General features: G+C 40.1%; 1 protein-coding gene across 3 annotated transcripts in view; it reads left to right on the top strand.

The window, feature by feature from the left end:
• Positions 1 to 25,595, top strand: part of ARSB (arylsulfatase B) — a 169,439-nt gene that overhangs the window by 6,360 nt on the left and 137,484 nt on the right. For 2 of the 3 annotated variants that reach the window (XM_047088414.1, XM_047088429.1), the window contains exons 2-4: positions 9,454 to 9,640; positions 13,963 to 14,153; positions 22,020 to 22,227. In XM_047088414.1, the coding sequence (XP_046944370.1) occupies positions 9,454 to 9,640; positions 13,963 to 14,153; positions 22,020 to 22,227 (586 nt within the window). Of the gene's footprint in view, positions 1 to 1,904; positions 4,700 to 9,453; positions 9,641 to 13,962; positions 14,154 to 22,019; positions 22,228 to 25,595 lie in introns of those variants that run through there. The other variant, XM_047088421.1, reaches the window with a different exon arrangement.

Below are 25,595 nucleotides of genomic sequence, written 5' to 3'. Positions count from 1 at the left end.
TCCAAAGTCAGGGGGCAGGCAGAGAGATAGGGGGACAAAGGATCCAAAGGGGATTCTGCACTGACAACAGTGAGCCTGACACGGGGCTCAAACTCATGAACCATGAAATCATGACCTGAGCTGAAGTCGGATGCTCAACTGACTGAGCCACTCAGGCGCCCCTATTAAAGCATATTTCTAATCTAACAGTGTTATAAGTAAATATATTTTAAGGAGCCACAATAAAGTGCTATGTGGCATTCTTTGTATACATGTTAGTCCAGTTAGAATTAAATTTTTTATCCTACTTCGCCTTTTTAAAGTAAGCTTATTTTTCATACAGAGAAAGACAGATACCATATGTTTTCACTCTTATGTGGATCCTGAGAAATTTAACAGAAACCCATGGGGGAGGGGAAGGAAAAAAAAAAAAGAGGTTAGAGTGGGAGAGAGCCAAAGCATAAGAGACTCTTAAAAACTGAGAACAAACTGAGGGTTGATGGGGGGTGGGAGGGAGGGGAGGGTGGGTGATGGGTATTGAGGAGGGCACCTTTTGGGATGAGCGCTGGGTGTTGTATGGAAACCAATTTGACAATAAACTTCATATATTGAAAAAAAAATAAAGTAAGCTTATTTTAAAAATTGTCTTTGGGAAATATATTCCAGGTTTCAAATATAAGACATTTAAATAGAGCTACGTGTAAAAAAAAAAAAACCAAAAAACAAAAAAAAACTTTCTGTCTTGTACTCTCAGCCTTCCTTTCTGTAGGGAGCCCCTATTTGTTATTTATTATTTATTAGTTTCTTAGTATCCTTCAGAGGCACGTTGTGCATAGAATGAAATAGATTTTATATTCATTTTCCCCTTGGTTGAAATCTCAAGACTGAAATATTAATTTAAAAATCCTAGGGCACCTGGATGGCTCAGTTGGTTAAGTGTCCAACTTCGGCTCAGGTCATGATCTCACAGTTCATGGGCTTGAACTGTCAGCACAGAGCCTGGAGCCTGCTTCAGATTCTGTGTCTCCTTCTCTCTCTGCCCCTACCCCCCTCAAAAATAAACATTAAAAATTTTTAAAAATATATTTAAAAATCCTTTAGAGGGTGGGAGGATAGGACATATTGTTTAAGGGTACAAACTTGCAACAAGAGGTAAATAAGACCTAGAAATCTAATTGTACAGTATCGTCAACCTAGTCAACAATACTGTATTAAAATAATCAAATTTGCAGGGCGCCTGGGTGGCTCAGTCGGTAAGTGTCTGACTTCAGCTCAGGTCATGATCTCACAGTTCTTGAGGTCAAGCCCCGCATCGGGCTCTGTGCTGACAGCTCAGAGGCTGGAGCCTGCTTCGGATTCTGTGTCTCCCTCTCTCTCTGCTCCTACCCCACTCACACTCTGTCTCTCTCTCAAAAATAAATAGTTAACAAAAATTAAAAAAATAATAAAAAAATAAAAATAAATAAAATCATCAAATTTGCTAAGAGACTAGAACTTCATGATTCCAACCACTAAAAAGAACATGGTAGACGTGTTAATTATTGCTACAATGGCAATGATATCACAGTGTATAAATGCGGCACACCTTAAAATTACAGAGTTATATGTCAGATATATTTCAATACAAATACGTAATCAAGGTATTTGTAAAAGTGACCAGATAAAAATGCATCAGCTTTTCTAATAGAATTTGTATAGTGCTTTTTAGTTCAAAAGAAGACTTGAAAATGCTGAGTTTCTGGGGCGCCTGGGTGGCTCAGTTGGTTGGGTGTCCGACTTCAGCTCAGGTCATGATCTCACAGTCCATGAGTTCGAGTCCCCCGTCTGGCTCTGTGCTGACAGCTCGGAGTCTGGATGGAGCCTGCTTCGGATCTGTGTCTTCCTCTGTCTCTCTGCCCCCCACCCCCACTCGCACTCTGTCTCTCTCTCTCAGAAATAAATAAACATTTAAAAAAAAATAAAAAAAAGAAAATGCTGAATTTCTTTATTCTTACACACTGACTCTATTCAATATGAAATATTCGTTTTACCTTTGCACTCTTAGTACACATTTTAAATGTGGTGGTTTGTTCTCTGTTGTGACTTCTCGGTAGGATTGTCCTGCTTGGTCCTGGCCTAGAGAAGCACTCAGTGTTGAATGTGAATGTGAAATGAACGAATGTGCTAAGAACTTAAACACCTGAGCATTTCCTGTGAGAGTGCACGATCTTCCCTGCTTCTGGTATGGTTGGTCTGCCATTTCTAGTGCCCCCGCTTCCTTTTTAAGAATCTAAAAAGATTAAAGGGTAACTAAAGTCGTAGGCCTTAGTAGGAGCACTTCCTTCTAGGAAAAAATAAATAAATAAGAAAAGTAACTTTGGTCCTCAATTGGGAACATACTTACCTTGGGAACTGAGGGGGCCACTCCATTAAATCTCTGTAACCTTGGCAGAGAATAGAAGCAATGAAAGATGACTTCAAGGTTTTACTCTTAAGGGACCCAAGTCACATTTTTCTTAATCATGCTGATAAACGGACAGGACATCTCAGGGCTTTTCACTCACCCCTGAAGCAGGGCCTTGGACAGGAAATGTAGGACGGAGGCTGTGCAGGAGCATTGTGGGTGATTGTTGACTTTTGCTTTGAGTTTGCTTTAAGTTGCTGAGACCCATGGCTGCAGGTAGAATAGGGCACTGCATACTGGCATGGGAAGAGGAAGGGGTTCTGCCTGAGGATGCCCTCTCCTCCCTGCCTCTTTTCCTGCCTACCCATTCTTTATCATCTTGCCTACCCAGCATCCTGCCTACCCATTCTTTATCATCCCCCACCTGCTTGCCTCTCAGTGGACTCTTGTCCCTGTTTGCCTCTCCCTGGGCTCTAAGACTAGAAGTAGGGCAAAGAGGAGTGAAGAGCTAGAAGTAGGTGGAGTGACTGGGGAAGGAAGGAGGTCACAACTTGGGAGGGTTAACAGGACCCTCTGGAAATGGCCTCCAAGGAGCGAGAGGTAAGAGGAGCATACGGTACGAGGGCCATAGGTGCCTCTGAAGAGAAAGCACTTATGAGCCTGTATTCTTGTGCTTCCTTAGGGGGAGAAACATAGGATGCTTTAGCTCCATAGTGACAAATAAGATGGCCCCCTACTAAAGCACATCATGGCTATAATGCAGGGAGCCACGGATGACCTGATCTCATGGATCTTTTGTTTTTGCTAAAGCCAGGTGTCTCTCCTAAGCCTAGCCAGAGCCAAGAGGCGTTTTCCCAGAAGGGTAGAGGCACCTGGAGGCCATATTCTGGACGTTTGAAGATGTTTTAAAGAAACAGTTCCGTATTTTACATGTTTTACTTCCCACGTAATTGGAAATGAGGCAATAAGGAAATAAGTTTGGGGCTCAGTGGAGTATGACCCATTGACTTACGGGATGTTTTTGCTGATTGATTTTTGAGGTTTGTTATTTCAAGAATCACCTTAAGTGTAAGTTATTACTGTCTGGTGATTCTCTTTGTTTTTGTTTCTTTAATCTTATCATTTTGCTAAAAATTTCTTTTCCTCCATATTTTCCTACCTTCTCATTGTGAGCTTTTGGTTGGCTTTATAATTTAAACAGAGGAAGGCACTGAAACAGTTTTTGCCTTGTTTATTTTTACAAACAACATCCCTTTGTGGGTTTAGTCAGAGATTTGCACTCTTTGCTAATCACCACCAAAATAAATAGACCCTTAAAACTGTCAGTGACACCAGCCAGTTCTGCAGCCCGAGTTCTGGAGGACCAGGCCAGATGGCAAAGTCAGGCCCCTAACACACATAATGTGTGTTCTGTAGCTCTTGGCTTCAACAGCATGGGCAGCTGACTGCATTTTAGAAAGCTTAAGGGGGGAGGGAGCCGATTCTCCAGGATCCATTTGTTCTGTGGGGCAGCTCCAGGAATAAACCCTAAGGCGGCATGAGTGGTACTTGACCGTGGTTAAAACCTGTGGTGTACTGACTCAGACACAGGCTGGAAATTCTGAACTCCTGGCTGGCCACCAGCATGTTCTGTGATTGTGTTCCTGTCAGGAAGCGTCCCTCTTAGCTCTCTGGTGCATAAAGGGGAGGGTGGAGTTGCTCGTTTTTCTGAATTTTCAAGTACTGTAGCAGTACTTGAAATTCTGTAGCAGAATTTTCAAGTACTGTGTACAAATACTTGGGTACAGTGAGAGTATGAGTTCATCTTGCACAGGTCAGATAGGACAGAATCTTCCTTCCATTCAACAGGATGTTATCTCAACACTAATTACGTTAGGGGAGAAACAGCATTCATTGCCATACTGGTAGCAGTGGTTCACATAGCCTCTGGGAGAGTTTATTATCAGTTTGGTGGAAATATTGTGCTCTGAGCTTCCAGATCAGAGATAATAGAGTTCCTGGACCTCTTAAAGGGAGGATAAGTGAGAGGTTCTGATGTGGGAGCCGCCCTCCTCCCTCCCCCTTTAAGTTCATGACATTCCACTGATAGTTCCTTCCATGTCTACACAGGACAGAATAACTCACTGGATCAAATACCTTTTTATATGCAACAAAATACACACACAAGGATTTTCATCACTTACCTCATGGAAGGAATCTAGAGACAAGCCAGGTCCTTTACTGATTATATAGACCCTTTGCCTTTGTGCAGGGAATCCTTGATGGTCCAGCAAAATCTTAGGAGAAGCTGTTTTTGGAAGAGGATTTGGTTTAATGAAGAATGGATAGCCACACATGGTAGGTGTAGAGTAACTCCTTTGGATTCTCATGTATTATCCATATAACCCTCTCCATCTGTAATGCTCTCTGAACACTGAAGATGGGTGCTAGGATGGAATTGTTTTACGTACTGTTGTGTTTACAAGGGGACACTTCTTTTTCTCTTGATTCCTATTGGTGCCCTGTTATCAGCCTGCCCCGTGATGCATGGTGTGGATCTGTAGTCCTGTGCTCTGTTGGAACCAGTTCCACATTGGCCTGTTTACTGCTTCTCTACACATTACAGCTTCCTTACTTCCAATAGTGTTTGAACAGACTAAAAACATGTTTTTGGCTGTCATCCAGAGTTTGGCTTCCACTTCCCCAGTAATGCCATAAAAATGCTCTGTCAAATAAATTCTCGGGAATTGAAGAGAACCAATTCTCTGCTCCATATGATTGTAGATAATAGAAACAGGCTTCAGCTGACCACCTGGCTTGATGCCCATGGGCTAGGAAAACCGAATCACACAGCATCCCTTGGCAGTGCTTTATAGCTATCAGAGTTAATTCTCTGCATGCGATGGATGAGCTTTCCACTTAAAGAAATCTGCACATAGCATTTATCTCCAATGAGTCTTTTGAATCCCATAAAATAATTACCTTTACTTTTCCTGCACCAGGGCCAATTCGTGTATATTATAAAATTTTTGAACCTAGGGTTTATTTTCTGTCGAGTAAATTTCAAGTGTTAACCATGGACAGTCTTTCTATGATTTGGGGTGTGTGTGTGTGTGTGTGTGTGTGTGTGTGTGTGTTTTGAGAGCAGTGTTTCTTGTTTCCTGCCTGGATATTGTAACATCCTTATTATTCAGGATCCCAGCTGGAAGGAGCTGGCATAGCCAAATTAGGATATTTAGGGAAGTTTACTTATAAGGGGACTGTTTTCAAGAGTGTGAATTGGGGGAAGGGGACCCCAAGTAAAAGTGTATAACCCAGTAGAAATGTTACTAGCCCTGGACCGGAGGGGAAGGAAGGAAAGAACCTAGAGACAGAGAGTGTCATGTAGAGAAGGCTGCCTTCAGGATGGCCTGCACAGAACTGGCCTGGTCTGGCAGTAAAGAACCACTTATCTCTTCTCTCCCTGTAATTTCGTGTCAGGGCTCCCCCTTGGCTGAACCCACTTAGAAGCCAGAAGGTGCAGAGTTCTTTGATTTGGTTCCCATAGGTCAGCTTCCCCAGGGCAGAGAGCAGGACAGAAGGCAGAATGTGGATTCAGAAAGCAAGTGGAAGGCATCTGGCACATATCCCAGTGGAGGTGTCCAGTGATTTCTAGGAAAGGCATAGAAATCTTAATAGAAAACTTAAACTCACTTTTATTTTTAAATAGTTTTAGCGATGTGTGATTGACATACAGTAAACCACATACTTAAAGTATAGAATTTGATTAAGTTTTGATATGTATCTACTTATCACCACAATCAAGAGAGTGAATGTATCCATCACCTTAAAAAGCAATCCGTTTTAATTTCACCTTAAAGATATTTTATATGGTTCTTTTAAAAGTGTATGGAAAGAGGGGCACCTGGGTGGCTTAGTCGGTTAAGCGTCTGACTTTGGCTCGGGTCACGATCTCACGGTCCGTGAGTTCGAGCCCCGCATTGGGTTCTGTGCTGACAGCTCAGAGCCTGGAGCCTGCTTCGGATTCTGTGTCTCCCTCTCCCTCTCTGCCCCTCCCTGGCTCGCACTGTCTCTCTCTCAAAAATAAATAAAACATTAAAAAAAACTTTAAAAGGGTATGGAAAGAGGAGTGCCTTGGTAGCTCAGTGTTAAGCGTCCGACTTCGGCTCAGGTCATGATCTTGCAGTCCATAGATTCGAACCCCGATGTCGGGCTTCGTGCTGACAGCTCAGAGTCTGGAGCCTGCTTCGGATTCTGTGTCTGTCTCTTGCTCCCCTCCCCTGCTCATGCTCTGTCTCCCTCTCAAAAACAGATAAAAATATTTTTAAAAAAGGGTATGGAAAGATAGCAGGAAATGAAGCAATGGCAGGTGCAACTCAAAAAACATCAGTTCTGGAAAGAGACCCAAAAATGAAATGCAAAACAGTGTCAAAGCTTGCGAGAAAGCTTTTTTCAATAGTAGCTTATAATAAATGAGAAAAAAAAGATTGTGAGTGTGAATTTTTTTTTTGGCTTCTACTTTGTATCCGTTTATTGCCATGTATTTAAAATAAGATAAAAATAATATGAGATAAAAATCTTTCTGGTCTGTGTAGTCAGTATTTGAATCTGAGAAAATCAGTGATTAATCAGTATTCAGTAGTGCCAATAAAACTGCGGATGTGAAGTTTCAGTGTACATTTTATCTGTTATTCACATGACCACAACATGCTTCTGGGGCAGGTCCAGGCTCAGGTGCGTATTCTCTATTATGCCACCCCATCTCTCAAGAAAGCGAATTGAAATGTAGTGGAGAAGGCATGAAATGTTATTGATAACAGGGGCACCTGTGTGGCTCAGTCGGTTAAGCATCTGACTTCGGCTCAGGTCATGATCTCACGGTTCATCAGTTCGAGCCCCACATCGGACTCTGTGCTGACAGCTCAGAGCCTGGAGCCTGCTTCAGATTCTGTGTCTTCTTCTCTCTGCTCCTCACCCATTTGTGCTCTTTCTCTCTCTGTCTCTCAAAAGTAAATAAAAGTTAAAAAAAAATTTTAAAAGAAATGTTATTGATAACAAAGCTTACGGTTATTACTGTCGCAGTTGAATGCTTAATATGCCCTTGGTGATAGAGCTGAGATGGGATTTAATTCCCTGAGCTTTATGCATTCTGCTTTAAATTATAAAAGCCAGTAAATCATTTGCAAACACATTTTTGCCATTTATTAATAGTTGCTTGCTACCCACCTGACAGCTGATGGAGCCCAGAGAGTTATGGCTTGGGTTGAGAACTGGCACTCTCAACCTTCTGTGCCCCCAGAGACCCATTTATGCTAGGGAAATCAGGAGTGGCTCACCTTTTCTAGGGAAAGCTTGTGTCCAGTGCAGAGTTGAATGGGAGACCCCAGCCCCATTTCATATAAAGGAAAGTACCTCCCTGGCTAAGCTAGGAGCAGGAGAAGGGGTGTGAGTTTTGGTGGAAGGGAGGAGCCGGGCAGGGCAGAGCCCCCAGGGACTCCAGTCATGCCCCAGCAGGGGGCGCAGTGGCACTTATCAGCATAGGAACTGTGACGGGCCACAATGCTTCCATGCTGGCCTTTGGATTCTTCTAGCAAGTTCAGGACTCAGGGTCTTTGCATTTTTTATCTCTTATGCCTAGATGATTCTTGCCTCAGCTTTTTCCAAGGCTCTGTCACTCTCGCCCTTGATTCAGATTACTGCTCAAATGTCTCCTTTTGAAGTTTCTTTTGCCACCCTCTCTAAAGAATCATCTCTGTCACCAGTGACCACTATTGGACATTATACATCACTTCTCAACCTTTTTGGTCTTAGGACCTCTGCATCTGCTTAAAAATTATTATGGAACCTAAAGAGCTTATGTTAGGTGGCTTACACCTTTCAAAATTCACCATATCAGAAATTAAAATGGAAGTTTAAAAATATTTTTGTTCACTGAAAAACAGCAATAATAATTCCATTATATGTTAACATAAATAACTTGTGTAAAGTACCTATATTATCCCAAACAAGATAATTGCAAGAAGAGTGATATTGTTATATATTTTTGTATGTGTCTTTTATTAATAGAAGATAGCTTATTACAATCTGTCATTGTTTTGGTAAAAGTTTATGAAGAAGATCTAGCCTTACAAAGGTGGTTGGAAAAGGAAGGGTAATTTTAATAGCCTTTTCATGTAATTGTGGATATTCTGTTTTAATATCACACCAAGACTCAATACGTGATCATTTCTTAACAGCTGATTATTGTGTGGTCCTTGAACCCTGGGCGTAATAGTGTGAGCTGCTCTTAACTTATAGGTCAGATGGCTGCTTTTTTTTTCCCTTTCTTTTTTACATTTTTTAAATGTTTATTCATTTTTTGAGAGAAAGGGAGAGACAGACAGGGAGAGATAAAGTGTGAGCAGGGGAGGGGCAGAGAGTGAGCAAGATACAGAATCTGAAGCAGGCTCCAGACTGCAAGCTGTCAGCACAGAGCCTGATGTGGGGCTCAAACTCATGAACTATGAGATGACCTGAGCCAAAGTTGGATGCTTAACCAACTGAGCCACCCAGGTGCCCTGGCTACTTTCTTTTTTTTTCTTAAGAAAAGGTTGGTCACTGACATTTGAAATTATCGTTTCCATAAAAGTAGAATAAGACATGCAAGTCATTATTTTCATTATATTTTCAAATAACCCTTAAAAAAGCAATCACCTAATCTCGAAAGATTACAGAAGCTCCTTCTAAACCAAACACCAATTTCTCATGTGCCCAAAAATTAGAACGCTTTTTCCTTGGTAGGTTCACACTTCATATTATGGTTACTTTTTTTGAGGTGGGAAGTGAAATGTTAGGTTAATGACTTCTAACATAATTCCTTGATAAATATTTATTGAAATATCTAATGTTTGTTATAGTGCTTTTATTCGTTTTTTCCAATCCTGTTTATATGTTCACTACCTTATTTGAATAAGTGAGTAAAGAACCATGCAGAAATATCCTTGAGCTGGTACAGGAATTGAGTTAAACATTCAGGTCTACAGATATGTGCAGTACGTTAGGCATCCACTTTATCTACTTGTTCAGAATGTTTCAACATCATCGATCTATAATTTCGTGTTTATCTCTTTAAGATCCACACAGGTTTACAACACCAAATAATCTGGCCCTGTCAGCCCAGCTGCGTCCCTCTGGATGAAAAACTCCTGCCCCAGCTTCTAAAAGAAGCAGGCTACACTACCCATATGGTCGGAAAATGGCACCTGGGAATGTACCGGAAAGAATGTCTTCCAACCCGCCGAGGATTTGATACTTACTTTGGTAATGGAAATGCACATGTTTCTTTTACAACCTAGACTAGCTGCAGCCATCTCATAAAACACACCCAAGTGTAATCACATAGCTGGAAACTTGAACACAGAATGAATCATTCAGCATTGCCGTGGGGCAACTTTCTAATGCCACCTCCAGAAACCTGGCTCTCTGCTCAGCTTGTGGTGGGCAGCAGTCCACAGGGAGGCACTTACCTTTGCCAGAGTATTAAATGCCATGTTGGGGCCTTGAAAGAGTTTGCTACGTCCACATCTGAGACCACTGTACTCTAGAGAACCTTATTACCAAAAGGGGATACACTTGCTTTTTAAAAAAATTCCAGGGGTGCTTGGGTGCCTCAGTTAAGCATCCGACTTCGGCTCTGCTTATGATCTCACGGTTTGTGAGTTCGAGCCCCACATCAGGCTCAGTGCTGACAGCTCAGAGCCTGGAGCCTGCTTCGGATTATATGTCTCCCTCTCTTTCTGCCCATCTCCCACTCACGCTCTGTTTCGCTCTCTCAAAAATAAATAAGCATTAAAAATAATTAAAAATAAAACAATTCCGGGCAAAACCCAACACAAGAATATTTCCTTTACAAAGTTTCACACTATCTTTTTCTCTCCATGGGCTGTCCCAAAGATTTTTTTTGTGGAGACTGTGGAGGAGACTTCATTGGCATCCTTCTACCCTTCTGTGAGGTCTGTTTTTGAAATCACTAGATTGGGGAAGACCAATCAAAAAAATAAATAACAAATGGTAATAGGAAGGTTAATAAGAAATCAGAAGTATTTTATGGACTGGATAGCTGTATAAAAATGTGAAACCCAAAGTTAGTTTTAAAACTCACCCTCTTTTAACCTGTTACAAGCTGTGTCTTAATTAACAGCCTATTAATCTTACCAGTGGCTATGTATCTTTCTGACGAGTTCTTTTCATCTCGTGCTGTCTGGCGGTTTAGCTACGTACTTCTCTCATTTGTCTCTTCGTTTATTTACAATCTATCACATCCAAAAAGGAACACACTGAACATAAAAAGTTTAAAAATAAATAGAATAGGGATGCTTGGGTGCCTCAGTAAGTTGAGTGTCTGACTCTTGATTTCGGCTCAGGTCATGATCTCACTGTCTTGGGATCGAGCCCCGTGTCAGGCTCCATGCTGAGTGTGAACTTGCTTGGGATTCTCCTTCTCTCCTTCTGCCCCTCTCCCCTGCTCATGTTCTCTCTCTCTCTCTTTCTAAAATAAGTTTAAAAATAAAATAAAATAAAATAAAATAAAATAAAATAAAATAAAATAAAATAAAATAAAATAAAAAAATAAAATAAAATAAAAATGAGGGTGAGTAGAAAAAGATGGAATCGCAGCATGTCACCAACTCACAAAAAACCTTCCTGGCTGTAGGTGAACTTCACACTGAACTCTGCAACTTTAGATTTCTTATGTCTAAAAAAAAAAGGAGATGGTTGTAAGAGTCGCATTATTTATAAGATAAATGGAAGCCAGATGTTCAGGAAGAGTAAAGCATTTTCTGGCTCTTAGACCTGAGAAATTTCTCCTTTGGGAAAAGGTGAGGTGGACAACATCTTCAAAAACAGCATTTTAGTAATATAGTGGTGGTTTTCTTGTACGTGTGTCTTGAAACATTCCTTTTTATTCAAGATAGGGCAAGAGTGCCAACCGTGCATTTCGATGATTATACAGAGCCCAAACAATGCAGTCGAAGCACACAGCTCTGTTGTGCCGTGTTGAATCTGGGGTTAAAGTTGCGATGCAGGGATATCAGGCATGAGGCCATATGCACCTTGCTCCCATACAGGTTCTCTAGACATTGCTAATTAATCATGGCATTCTTCCTTGATGAAGCTGGATATATCCTCAGCATCCTGAAATAACGGTTAAAGTCAGACTTGGGTGTCAGACCTCTGTCATTTTGGAAATTCTAGAGGAAGAAACAGCCTGTATATCCTTTGACAATTTTTACTCAGGCCTTTGCTGAAAGATGGGTTAATACCTATACTCTGGCAAGAGAAAGGACTACAGGTTTTTAATTTTTTTTTTACTAAAAGCCAAGTCATGTATTTAAAAATTCAATTGGACAGAAGAAAATCATATCCTTTTATGAGAATTGAGAAGCCTGAGGATTCAGATGAACAAATAGCCCACATTCATATGGATTTGTAGATAGGAGGGTTTAATGACTATACAGTTGTTATCAGTGTTATGACTTCGATGTTAAGTTAAAAAACTAGTGAGATAATTGTGGGGCTGGTTGCACAACTCTGAATACCTTAAAAACCATTGAATTGTAAACTTTAAATGCATGACTTAGATGATATATGAATCATATCTCAATAAAACTGTTAAATAAAAAAGTCAGAGGGTTAGTTGTTCAAAATATATTTTCTGGGGCATCTGGGTGGCTACATCAGTTAAGTGTCGGACTCTTGATTTTGGCTCAGGTCATGATTTCGTAGTTTGTAGGTTTGAGCCCCATATTGGGTTCTGCGCTGACAGCGTGGAGCCTGCTTGGGATTCTCTGTCTCCTTCTCTCTCTGCCCCTCCCTGCTCACATTCTCTCTTCTCTCTCAAAAATAAATAAATATAAAGAAAAGTATTTTCTGATTTTTCCCAAAAAAGCATAGGTTGCCATCTTCTTTAGGCTCAGCATGTAAGTTCAAATCTGTGAATCACTGTTGTGATAAAAGCTGTATGTGATTGTCACATGGTTGTTGGGTATCAGTCTGGCCAAGTATGTAAATAAATAGTTCTATTCCTGGAAACATCCTATTTGTAATATCTTTTTAATATTTATAGTTCATACATCTTTTAATCAAATATATGCTATGCTTATATTCTCCCAAGTAATAGAAAACATTTAACGTTTACACAGAAATAACCTGAAGTGATTTCCTCAAGCTCTAATACCCAGGAGTTATTAAAAATCTCAGCTAGAACCCCAGTTTCCTGACCTCTCTAATCATCCATATAAGGGCTAAAATTTCTTCTGTGGATACATTTCTTTCTCTACTATATATTAATTAACAAACGCATTGGATTTCCCTTTCTCTTACATACATCAGGAGAAAAGATTACTATTTAAAAGGTGTTCTTAACACCGAAGGTATTCATTGTATTCAGGACTTTGAATTTATTGAATCATGGAAAAGGAGGAAATTAATTAAAAATGAATTCATTTTTTAATGTAAACTGTGTAAGGCTTTTGATTGTGATTATAGAGAATGTTCAGGACTGGGGAAAGGGCTAGACCAATTTTATCAACCTCATTTTAAGGTTAATAAGCATTGTTTGTTAGGAGATGGCTCAGAGCTTATTTCTTTTTAATGGTTGTATTGAAGTGTATTTCACACACCATATAATTCACCCAACTAAAACGTGTGCAATTTATTGATTTTTAATAAATTCACAGGTGGTGCCACTGTCATTCAATCCAATTGCAGAATATTTTCATCACCCCAAACAGAAACCCCATCCCTATTAGCAGTCACTCCCCATTTTCCCCCACCAGCCCTAGGCAACTGCCGACACACTTTTTGCGTCTATAGATTTGCCTATTCTGGACATTTCATGTAAATGGAATCATACCATATGCATGATTTTAATATTTTAGGAAAATAGAGAACATTTTCAGAAACAGCGATTCATTGAGAAAACCCATTTCTTTTCATGTTTAAATCCAAATTGTGAGATAGGCAGTTGGTACCATTCAAGTTTGGGGCAAAACTGAGATTGCCGTAGGTAGAAAAATCTACTTTCTTGCACCACATTAATTTGATCTTTTGGCTCTGTTAAATTATGTCTAGAGCTTCTGTTTGGAAAGGTTTGTATCATTCACCAGTGGGTGTCAGCATCTGACTAAAGATGATTCTGCCTAGAGCTGCTTCTATAAATAACCTTGAAGCCAGTCTCCCAAGGTCAATATCAACATTATTTGAATCCTGTGTTCATTTATGTGATCACCTCAGAGTACAAATTTGTAAGAAATCACATTAACCGTATGCTATTTTTGCCGTTAGATGGCTTTAAAAGATTAAGATTTTGTCACCTTTACTGAATTTGAGAGTTACATGACAGAGCCTTATGTTCTGAAGACTTGCCTGAAGAATGGTTTTGATTTTTTTTTTTATAACATTTTAATGCCTCCTGCTAACACATATAGAGATGTTAAGAAGTGGTGCTCTGATTAACCTTGTCATTTGATTAGCCTTGTCATGGGTAATCAATTGCACTAGGCAATTAAAGGCTGAAACATTAGTTTGTTTAACAAGTTTTATGCTATGCTGACTACTTTCATCTCCCATTCTTGTTGTAGGATATCTCTTAGGTAGTGAAGATTACTATTCCCATGAGCGCTGTGCATTAATTGACAGTCTGAATGTCACACGATGTGCTCTTGATTTTCGAGATGGCGAAGAGGTTGCAACAGGATATAAAAATATGTATTCGACAAACATATTTACTGAAAGAGCTACAGCCCTCATAACTAGCCATCCACCCGAGAAGGTAAGTCTTGCTTCTTTGTTAATATCAAAATTGTGTTTAAGGTAGCATCTCTTCAGGTGAATATAGGAAAAGGCTGCTTGTTTAGGAAAAAAATCCGTTCTAGGGATTTTTCAAATTTTGGAGTATATTGGAATCAGCTCGGGAAAGCTTGATAAAAATAGAAATTCCTAGAGCCCATCTCTAAGAGACTCATTCTTTGGGTCTGGGGAAAATCTGTACATCAGCATTTAAAAAAAATTTTTTTTTTCAACGTTTATTTATTTTTGGGACAGAGAGAGACAGAGCATGAACAGGGGAGGGGCAGAGAGAGAGGGAGACACAGAATCGGAAACAGGCTCCAGGCTCTGAGCCATCAGCCCAGAGCCCGACGCGGGGCTCGAACTCACGGACCGCGAGATCGTGACCTGGCTGAAGTCGGACGCTTAACCGACTGCGCCACCCAGGCGCCCCTGTACATCAGCATTTTAAAGAAACTCATCAAGGGTAATTCTGATGCCAAATGGGTCCCCAGATCACACTTTGAGGAATACTGTGTCTACAGTGTTTTAGTAGAAATATAGTTTTATTATTTTGGTGTATTTTGTGCATGTGCTATAAGCAATTAGTACATTGACTTTTTTTTTAATTTTTTTTTAACGTTTATTTATTTTTGAGACAGAGAGAGACAGAGCATGAACAGGGGAGGGGCAGAGAGAGAGGGAGACACAGAATCTGAAACAGGCTCCAGGCTCTGAGCTGTCAGCACAGAGCCCGACGCGGGGCTCGAACTCACGGACCGTGAGATCATGACCTGAGTCGAAGTCGGACGCTTAACCGACCAAGCCACCCAGGCGCCCCGACATTGACTTTTTTTAAGTGATAGGCTTGTGTACAAAGATGAGGCTATATTATGGCAAATTTCCTGTTACGAGATCAACAGGCTTTAGGTTCAGGGCAAGTCCTCTTAACTTTGTATTTTAGGTATTTTAGATATTTTGCATTCCTATGTTAATTTTAGAATGAGCTGGTCAATTTCTACCAAAAAGTTCCTGCTTGGATTTGGATTTCATTGAATCTGTAGACCAACTTCACGAGAATGAGTATCTTAACAACATTAAATCTTTCATTCCCTAAACATGGTATACTGATGAGCCTGGTTTTTACATTTAATACACTGAAGTCACTGTGTATGTCACATAATAGAATCTTTTGATTTATTTAAAGGTAAAAATAGAAGAGAGTCAGAATTGCCTTAAAAACAATTTTTGTTGTTGTTGTTGTTGTTGTTAATCTAGAGTTAGCTTCAGAAGCTAAATTCTCTGAATATACCTTTAAAATTGGGTCACATGTTCGTGTTGTCAGATACTGGGCCCAAAATGTGGCTTCATTAAGAATTGCATTAGGACACTGATGAAATTAGTCCTTCAATAAGACCCTGACGTAGCAAATTCCAGAATGTGCAGTATTATCTGGTGCTTCCAATTTTCTCCAGTTTTCCTCTTTGGCAACTGAATGTCCTCAGGGTAGATCACAATTTGGATTTCATTTTATATACCTGTTCAGATGTGGTACTTGGTCACTGACTCCCTTTTTGACATAGTTTCTTCTTGGCTATACCTTTACCTATTCTAAGTGTTGGGGGTCTTACCTGGTATCTCTCCTCAGTTTTGCCCTGCTTGGGCTTTTTATCACTCTTACATGCTGACCAGCTTGGAGTGGCTGTGCTAGCTATGGAACATGTAGGATCAGAACATTTGCTCCAATATGTGGACATATGTGAGTCCTAAATCTAGATCTGAACCAATATTCAGAGATGTGGAAAGATAACTGCTAGGTAATTGGCTTAGGTTCTCAGTTTTCCTCTGTATGCTTGGTGTTTTATTTTTTTTATTTATTTATTAAAAAAAAATTTTTTAACATTTATTTATTATTGAGAGACAGAGACAGAGTATGAGCATGGAAAGGACAGAGGGAGAGGAGGAGACACAGAATCTGAAGCAGGCTCCAGGCTCCAAGCTGCCAGCACAGAGCCCGACTCGGGGCTCAAACTCACAGACCGCGAGATCATTACCTGAGCCGAAGTCTGACGCTTAACCGACTGAGCCACACAGGCGCCCCTGCTTGGTGTTTTATAGATAGTGCTAAAAACCCAAACAATAAGATAAAGTCTTAAGGGAATTATGGTTCTTACCTTGCCCTTTGAGGTAGGCACTGTTTTACAGATATAGGCAAACAAGTTAAGTTAACTTGTTCAAGGTCACAGAGCTACTGAGAGTCAGAATCAGAATTGAAACCCGCACTGACTCCAGAGCTAAATGCATTCAACAGTCTTCCCTAGTTCACAGCTAATATCCAAGATCAAAGAATATTAACTCAACTGTGTGATTCAGCTTGGTGATTCCAGTCTTGACAGTATATTGGGCTCATCTGGAAAGGTTGTAATAAACCCCAGTAACAAATATTGTGATTTATTGGCGGTGGGGGGGGGTGTACCACTGGCATTTAATTACCCCTCTGCTCCCACCTCCCACCAGTGATTCTGATGTGCAGTCACAATAATTGATTCCCTTCAAACACAGAGGGGCAAGCTCAAGCCAGCTGCCTTTTACAGGCTTACAATATAACACTGCCTTAAGAATGCAACCACTATAATATGCCTACAGCAAAAATTAGTTCCCATTAGGCAACAATGGAGTATTCTCTCACAGTGCCCCTAACATTAAGCGGATAAGAGGAAGCAGCTGGGTGAAATAGTTCCTTGTGGGTGGCCTGCCTTATCTGGTGTGGTGTGGAAAGCACAGGAACTGAGGGAAATGAGGCCCGAAGAGCTCACAAGCTATCCAAACTTGTGTTATTAATATAGTGCTGCTCAGAGGTAGCATTACGGAAATTACCAGATGAGAGAATGCTCATTTTCCTACAGTGTCTGAAATATTCTGAAGCAGTGTCCAGGATTCCCAACATCCTCAAGATGAAGTTTCAAGCATGGACATAAATGAATGAAATAGTCAATACTGAGTGACAGTCCCAGAATGTTTGAGACAGCTAATGTGGATGTTTACATTTTCAATTCTCAGTAAAATGATGAATCACATAGTTCCAGGAGCTGTGCTTTTCATCATTTTATCCCAATGGTGAATCTAATTCTGTGCCAGTTTCTTAGGTGTTATATATAGACTGCAACATAGGCCACTTGTCCTAAGGTGGAAATCATTAAAGAAATACACATGAAGTATCCACAAGCCATCTTAAAAATGTGCCTATTTTAAAGAGCACTTGAGGGGAAAAGAGCATATGGAGCTGCTTTGTCACAGAAACACAGTTGGTGCTGGTTTCAGGGAGAGACTGCTAATAACCACTGCACATGTGTTGGGAAGGAATGTCTTTTTTTCTACAGGGTCATTCCTTTAGTACTAACACTGCAGTGTAAAAGTAACATGTCTATAAACTATCTTTCAGTTAAAAATAGCCCCCCTCAACACTTTGCAGAATAAAAATAAAAGTTTTCTCATAAATCTAACCTACTAGAAGCTTCTTAAAGCAAATGTGAATTTCTAGTGGTAGACACTTTTCCATGACACAAGTTGGACAGAAGTGTCTTAATTTGAAAGTCAACAATAGAATAACAATTGAAAAAAATTTTTTAACCTTTATTTATTTTTGAGAGAGAGAGAAACAGAACCTGAGAACGGGAGGGCGGAGAGAGAGACACACACACAGGATCGGGAGCAGGCTCCAGGCTCCGAGCTGTCAGAACAGAGCCCGATGTGGGGCTCGAACTCATGAGCTGTAAGATCGTGACCTGAGCCAAAGTCTGATGCTCAACTGACTGAACCACCCAGGAGCCCCAATAGAATAACAATTTACAAGTGCATCATATTTTTTAAAATTTGTACTTTAGATTAGGAAAATCTAAAGAAATGAAAGTGAGGCTTTCTTCTTCACTGAAATCAGGTTTCTTAGCATGGTGAGGATATTTGGAGTATATATCTTAGGAGTCGTATGGCATAATAAGAAAGGGAAAAGAACCCTCAGCATCTTATCAACATGCTAATAACTTTAGGTAATAATGTCATACTTTTATGTAATACTTAAACATTTGGTCATGATTCACATCTAGGATTTCGTTTTATATTCTTTTTTTTTCATTAAAAAAAATTTTTTTTAACGTTTTATTTATTTTTGAGACAGAGAGAGACAGAGCATGAACGGGGAAGGGGCAGAGAGAGAGGGAGACACAGAATCAGAAGCAGGCTCCAGGCTCTGAGCCATCAGCCCAGAGCCTGACGCGGGGCTCAAACTCACGGACCGCGAGATCGTGACCTGAGCCGAAGTCGGACGCTTAACCGACTGAGCCACCCAGGCGCCCCTTGTTTTATATTCTTAAGAAGCCTGAAAGGGTTATAGTTAGGGTTGGTGTAAAGGTGACAGCTGTAACTGGCTTGGTCGGAGCAGAGATCAGGACCCAAGAAAGAGCAAGGGAGAGATCAAAACTCAGCTCCAGGACTACAGTGCTTTGAATCATGTCTTTAAGGTCAGAATGGGCCCATGGGTCTCCAAAGGCCCAGGCATGATGAGAACTCAAGTCAGTAGATGGCACAGTAAAACTGAGGCCATCCCCAGGATGGCAACTGCTTGCTTTAGGCTATCAGTGAGCTCAGCCCACATAGGCAGGTATGGGGAAATTGACTATGTCTGTTCACTGCCAGGGGTCTTCGAACAAGCGGCTGCAGGCAGGGTCCTGATTGTGATTGGACAGCCCTAGAGCCCTAGTTAATTATCTTTTCCACTAGGCTGTTGTGTAGTACAAAGAAGAGTACTCTATGAATTTTTTTTTTTCATTTAAAAATAGTATTGAAATGTTACGCACCTAGCCTTTTGGGGGAATGAATTGTTTCATGGATAAAGTTCACCTTGTGAGCACTGAAACTTTTTTTTTTGAATGTTTACAACATTGGCTGGAACTACGCTCAATTGTGTTGCATCTGGCCTCACCTTATTAAAGGAGTGGCCCTCTACACCATTTTGCCTCCTCCTGGTGAACCAGAGACATGTTGATGTGTGTGTATGTCTGCCCATACACTGTATGGCCCTAGATTACTGCTGGTGAAATGGGGGAAAAAAAAAGAGAACTTACTTTGTTCGAGGAACACTTTTATCTATACTTGTAAGTGATTAGGATGTGGTTGGCAGGTAGTGTGAGGTCTTTGCCTGGCCTGTGACAGTCACAGGCCTCATCCTCAGAGGAGGTTTTTTACTCCCTCTTCTTAGCTTATGCTCCTTCTGTTTGAACTAACAGAAGCCTGACCACTGGAAAAATGGGGGAATTGCTGCCGTTTCATGACTTTGAGCCCTCAACGGTGATGGTCATATCTTTAGCCCCCTAAGGAATAATTGTGGGAAAGATTTTCAGGTAATGTTTTGCTGTGAGTAGAATGTGAGTAGAATGATTTCCATACTGAATATTTATAAGACTAATGATGGTCCAAGAATCATTACTTCCGCCCCCTGATGTGTTCTTAAGAACTCTTCCCTACCACCCTCCCTGGCTGTCACTTCTAGAGGTCACTTGCTGGCTGGGGATAACCTGCCCCCTGTCCTTTTTCCTTCCCAATGTGGATGGGTTGCCATGTTGCTGGTAACGACCTGATCGAGAGCATGGTCTCCTTGAGCAGTGAGCCCCTTCTCTCATTTCTCCAGCCCTGCCCAGAGAATCTAGACCAGGGTCACAAACTCTGGTGTTTACAGGGGCCAGGCTGCTAATCTGAATAAGTGAAGCCACTCAGAACAGTGGGGAGGCTGTAGAAATTGGAGCGCACTTGGGAGTAGGGCCTCTATTTCACGCTCCAGCCATTTGTTACCAGATGGAGCGTGGGCATGGAGTTGTTGGAGTTCTGATTTTTCAAGGAAATTTTTTTAAAAACCACAGAGTTTTATGTGATATTTCCTGATTTTAAAAACTTTATGTGGGCTGCAAATTGTTGTAGTCTTCCAATTTTAATCCTGTTCTCATCCAGACCATGGCTGATGGCTGGGGTTGGTCTGATCTAATGCTAAAGACCCAGACAGCTTTTCCAACAGCAGACCCTCATACCACACTGTGAGGTCATCGATGTCCCTGCACATCTGTTCTCCTCCAGACGTCTCAGCCCAGGCTCCTTCCTCACCACCTGGGCAGGGCATGTCCCGGGGTTCCCTTCACTGTGGTCTGGGAGAACTCAGAAGTTTCGGTGTATGTGTGGCTGGAGTAGAAAGTGTGCGTATTGAGGGGGAGTGGAGGCAGAGCTCAAGCAGTGTCAAAGATTTGAACGTTGGCCTTTGGAGTTGCAATTTGGAATGTTTTTCCATAGAAGTAATGTACAAATGAAGCATAGGTTGCACATTATCATAGGCATCCTTTCACTACCTCACTTCCTTCGTTAAATAGGTCTTAATGTGATGATTTCAGTATTTAACAGCTGTTTTTAACATTTTGACTTCGGGGAAAAGGTGTTTCTAAGTTCCAAGTATCTGAACTAAAAAATTTGGGTGTCTTTTTGAGTTCCATATGTGTATATTTCTTAGGCTATCCAGTAAGTTGTATAATATAGAATTTTTTAAAATTTATCAACAGTAATGAAGAATGAAATATGAGCCCCCCTCCCAGTCTGCTTTGTAACTTTTCCCCATTCATTTATGAGATTGAAATGCCTCAAATACTTTAACAGAATTGTATTATTATTCTTGGGTTGAACAGTTGTTGTCTCTTTGAGTGTTTTCAACTCATCAAGGAATTCTGTAGGAGCACAAAGAAGAGAGTGCTTGCAGAAAGGTTTATTAAAAAAGGAGAGGCTGACCTAGAATACCGCTAATGTCAAATGCTATAAATTGGTGTAAAAGGTAAACTAGAATGAGTGTATCACACTCCTTAGTTTCCAGGAATTAAATTGGCTGTATGTTTGCTCTTAGATCAAAGACTAGCCAGGAATGGTGTTCACTTGTTTTCTCCTATGAAAAATCCTGAGCTCTCTCTTAAAAGGTGGGAACTTGTTTACTGGCTAAAGCAAAAAGCTAACGCATCTATTGATACATCTCTGCACCATAATAGTGGAGATTCCAATAGGAAATTGCTCTGCAATTAATATGAACATGGACAAATCATATAACCTTTCTGAGCCTCAAGTTAACGTATCTGTGAAATGGGTGTAACATAGGCTGGATTTGAGTATTACATGAGACAGAATATGTAAATCAGTATCATAATGTCTAGCACATATACAACATTTCATATATAGTTGTTATTATTGGTATTATTATTATTTGTTTAGATCAGAGTCTTCTAGGTCATTTTAGAACTCAAGCTTTTGTTTTGAATTTTTTGTCTTGTGTCTTTTGTTGCATTTTTAACATCTTTATTGATGTTAATATTTCACATACCATAAAATTCACCCAATTAAAGTATACACTTCAATAGTAAATTCACAGAGATGTGCAAACATCATGACAATCTGAAGTTAAAACATTTTCATCATTCCAAAAAGAAACCTCATACCTATTAGCAATCACTCCCCATTCCTCTCCCCCCACCCCCACTCCCTACAGCTCCTGGCATCTTTTGAGTATCTTTTCAGGTGCTTATTGGCCATTTGCATGTCTTCTTTGAAGAAATGTCCATTCATTTTTTTGCCCATCTTCTAATAGGTTAATTGTCTTTTATTATTGAGTTGTAAGAGTTTTCTGTATATTCGGGGTACAAATCCTTTATCAGATGTATGATTTACAAATATTTTCAAGCCATTCTGTGGGTTGTCTTAATATTACTTTTATTGACTGATAAATCTGGACTTCTGTCTCTGTATTTAATGTTTCCATGCCCTCTCAACTGATTTGCACAAACTTTCTTTCCAGCCTCTGTTTCTCTACCTTGCTCTTCAGTCTGTCCACGAACCCCTTCAGGTCCCTGAGGAGTACCTGAAACCCTACGACTTTATCCAAGATAAGAATAGGCATTACTATGCAGGAATGGTGTCTCTTATGGATGAAGCAGTGGGAAATGTCACAGCAGCCTTAAAAAGCCACGGGCTCTGGAACAACACGGTGTTCATCTTCTCCACAGGTAAGGCTGTCAATAGGAAAATCATCTCTTGGCAAAGCCGAGGACATGGTGTTCGATAAATGGAATGAAGACAAATTGGAGCATTTAGCGGTACCTTATTAAAATAAATGTTAACTGCAAGAACGGAGACATGATAATAATGGGTAGAAAAATGGGTCTAAGGAAAGAATTATGGGTCTTCCCCCTCTTCCTTCACATGTCAAAATATTCTGGGAGAATGCTTGAAAGCAAGCTCTCACCACCTGAGTAAGTATGAGCGGACATCACTCATATGCAGGGCAGCTGGGTACTGGATTCCTGGAGTGGCTTGTTCTCAGGCGGTCTCTCCAGCCTGGGCATCCTCTGTGAATAGAACTTCTGACAAGAGCAGTTCTGTATCAGTGTAGAGACAGATTGTGACATTAAGAAGACAGATTAGAAATGGAGCCATTTAAATCTAGGCTAGAGTTTCCAAGTATGGATTTTTTTTTTTGTATTAAGATTGTTTTCTGACAATAAAATTCATACATGTTGATTGCAGGAAAAAAAAAGGTTTTTGAAAATAGTTTTCATTATGGCAGTGCCTTTCTGATTCCTCATCTGTTATATATGTGATTTTTCCTCCCTTTTGTTAGACATGGTTTTCTAAAATTTCCCTACAATGTGCTATTGTAATAGAACTTGGTTTGTCCATCATGCTGAGTACTCAGAGAGCACTTTGTATCTGAAAGTGAAGGTGCTTTTTTTATGGGAAGTTTTCTTGTATTATTTATTTCAGAATTTTTTGGCCCTTCAGCCTACCTTTCTCCTATTCTTTCTTTATAAAACTCCTGTTATTTCGATATTGGATCAATACTCTAATTTTCTTAGTTTTTTTTTCTCTGCTATTTTCTTTATTTTTCTTCTACTTTTTGGGAAATTTCCTTATCATTATTTTGTAACCTTTTCTATTAAATGCGTTGCAACGACCACATTTTTTAAATCATTAAGAACTCTTTCTTATTTTCTGATAATTCCTGTTTTATAAAGTTCTGTTTTTACTTTATATGTAATAATTTCCTTCACCAAAGCCTATGCTTTTAACTATTCATTTTTTTAATTATTTTTTTTTAATATATGAAATTTATTGTCAGATTGGTTTCCATACAACACCCAGTGCTCATCCCAAAAGGTGCCCTCCTCAATACCCATCACCCACCCTCCCCTCCCTCCCACCCCCCATCAACCCTCAGTTTGTTCTCAGTTTTTAACAGTCTCTTATGTTTTGGCTCTCTCCCACTCTAACCTCTTTTTTTTTTTTTTTTCCTTCCTTTCCCCCATGGGTTTTATGTAGGTGTGAGTGTGTATGTAGATATGTGTATAAACCTACATATACTTGTATATGCATATATATGTGAACCCATACATATATTTTTAAGTTTGCTTGTACTCCCACCATTACATCTCTTCCTTCTAAGGTCATTTGTATCTTTTTTGGGCTGTCTTTCACGAAAGAGGCTTTCTCGAATCCCTGGTGATCCTTGGCTGAAACCTAAAAATTTGATTGGAAACTCCCAAGGGTGAGGACAGGACTTGTATTCTGGTGATTTTTTACTGTACAGTGACTATGTGAGGTGTGCAAAGTGACATGTTGAGGAATTAATCTGGGTATTCTATTCGCAGTTTGTTTTTTTTTTACAGTTTTTTTAAAGAGCAGTTTTGTATTGCTTTTTTTTTTTTAAAATCAGAGATTCCACCTTTTTTTTTTTTTACGTTTTTATTTATTTTTGAGACAGACAGAGCATGAACAGGGGAGGGTCAGAGAGAGAGGGAGACACAGAATCTGAAACAGGCTCCAGGCTCTGAGCTGTCAGCACAGAGCCCGATGCGGGGCTCGAACTCACGGACTGCGAGATCATGACCTGAGCCGAAGTCGGACGCCCAACCGACTGAGCCACCCACGTGCCCGAGTTTTGTATTGCTTTTAACTAGGCATTGGTATTGAATCTGGCATTTATTAAGGGCTTACTGTGTGTAGGACAGAGTTCAAAGTGCTTTATATGAGTTAGCTCAGTTAATCCTTACAATAGTTCTCTGGGGACTGTTATTATTCCATCATGCTGATGTGAGAACTGAAGCACAGAGAGGCCAAGTAACCTCCCCAAGGCCACACGGCCAGGCAGAGCCAGGCAGCAACCTTTTTGGCTCCAGTGCAGGCTCCTGCCTCTGAGATGATGCAGATGATGACCTGGATGTTCTTATTGGACCTCATGATATAGCAGATCTTTCCCCATGGTTTGTTGCAGTATTGATCCATTGAGGAAGCTGGGCATGGCCAGGAGTAGTGTTGTTCAGTTGCTTTAGTGCTATACAAATAGTACTCTCATTTTCTAAGTATGCCCTCCTGTGAAAAGGGTTGACCATAGGATAACATGTGTCGCCCCCTCAACCCCCCAAATTTACCCTTTTCAGAAAAAGGGGAGACATCTTATACTTGAGAGTGTTCTCAGTTTACTTTATTTTGAACAGCCTGGTAAAGCACTTTAATCAGCTCTGGAATTGAATGCTTATGGAGGTCACTAGAAAGAATCAATAAAAAAAGGAGGCCAAGGCATTTAATACCATTTAGTAATTATTCCCGGGAAATGACCTCACACTTGTAAGAACTGAAAGTTATAAGTTTATAAAACAAGCTTTTGTTGTAGAGATCTTAATTATACAATTTAAGGATAAATGATTTCTTGACATGAAAATATATATGGATTAATGTTATCATATGTAGAGAGAAAAGTGCTCAGACAGAAGTTTTCCTCTGGAAAACTTAAATATCTCACAGTGGCTCCTATGACAATGGATATTGCTGTCAAGTATTCATGGGAAGAGGTGTAATAATATTTTTTCATGATATGTGGCAGTTGGAAAAAGCAGTATTTGAAGATCTTTTATTATATGATTTCAAATGTGTTTACATAATTAAATTTTAAATAGTTGATCATTTCATAAACACCCACAACGTATTACTTATTCAAGTTGCCAAAAAAATTTTTTTGAAGCTTTGTGATGAAATAATGGGGATTACCTTATAATAAGGCTGCTTTATATTTTAACACTGTGGTATGTTAATGGATGAATTGATCTGGGGTCGTCTTTGCTTTTGGGGGCTAAATCCAATGTGATCATGTGTATATAAATTTTTATTAGACTGCTGAATTCAGTTTGCTAGGGTTTTATTTAGGACTTTTATATCAATTCAGAAGTGAAAGTGGGGTTGGTGGCTTCTTCTCTACCCTGTCAGTTTTGTTGTCTCAGTTGTGCTCACTTCACAAAATAATTTGGATGGTTTTTCATTTATTTTTTTTTTTTTTAAAGCTCTGGAACAGTTTACAGATTGTTTGAAAGATCTCTCTGGT

Source organism: Lynx rufus, unplaced genomic scaffold (genome assembly GCF_022079265.1).
Source record: "Lynx rufus isolate CCGP_SWC_20201006 ecotype Redwood Valley unplaced genomic scaffold, mLynRuf1.p SCAF_1, whole genome shotgun sequence".
Classification (NCBI taxonomy): domain Eukaryota; kingdom Metazoa; phylum Chordata; class Mammalia; order Carnivora; family Felidae; genus Lynx; species Lynx rufus.
This window is presented reverse-complemented; position numbering and strand designations above follow the sequence as displayed.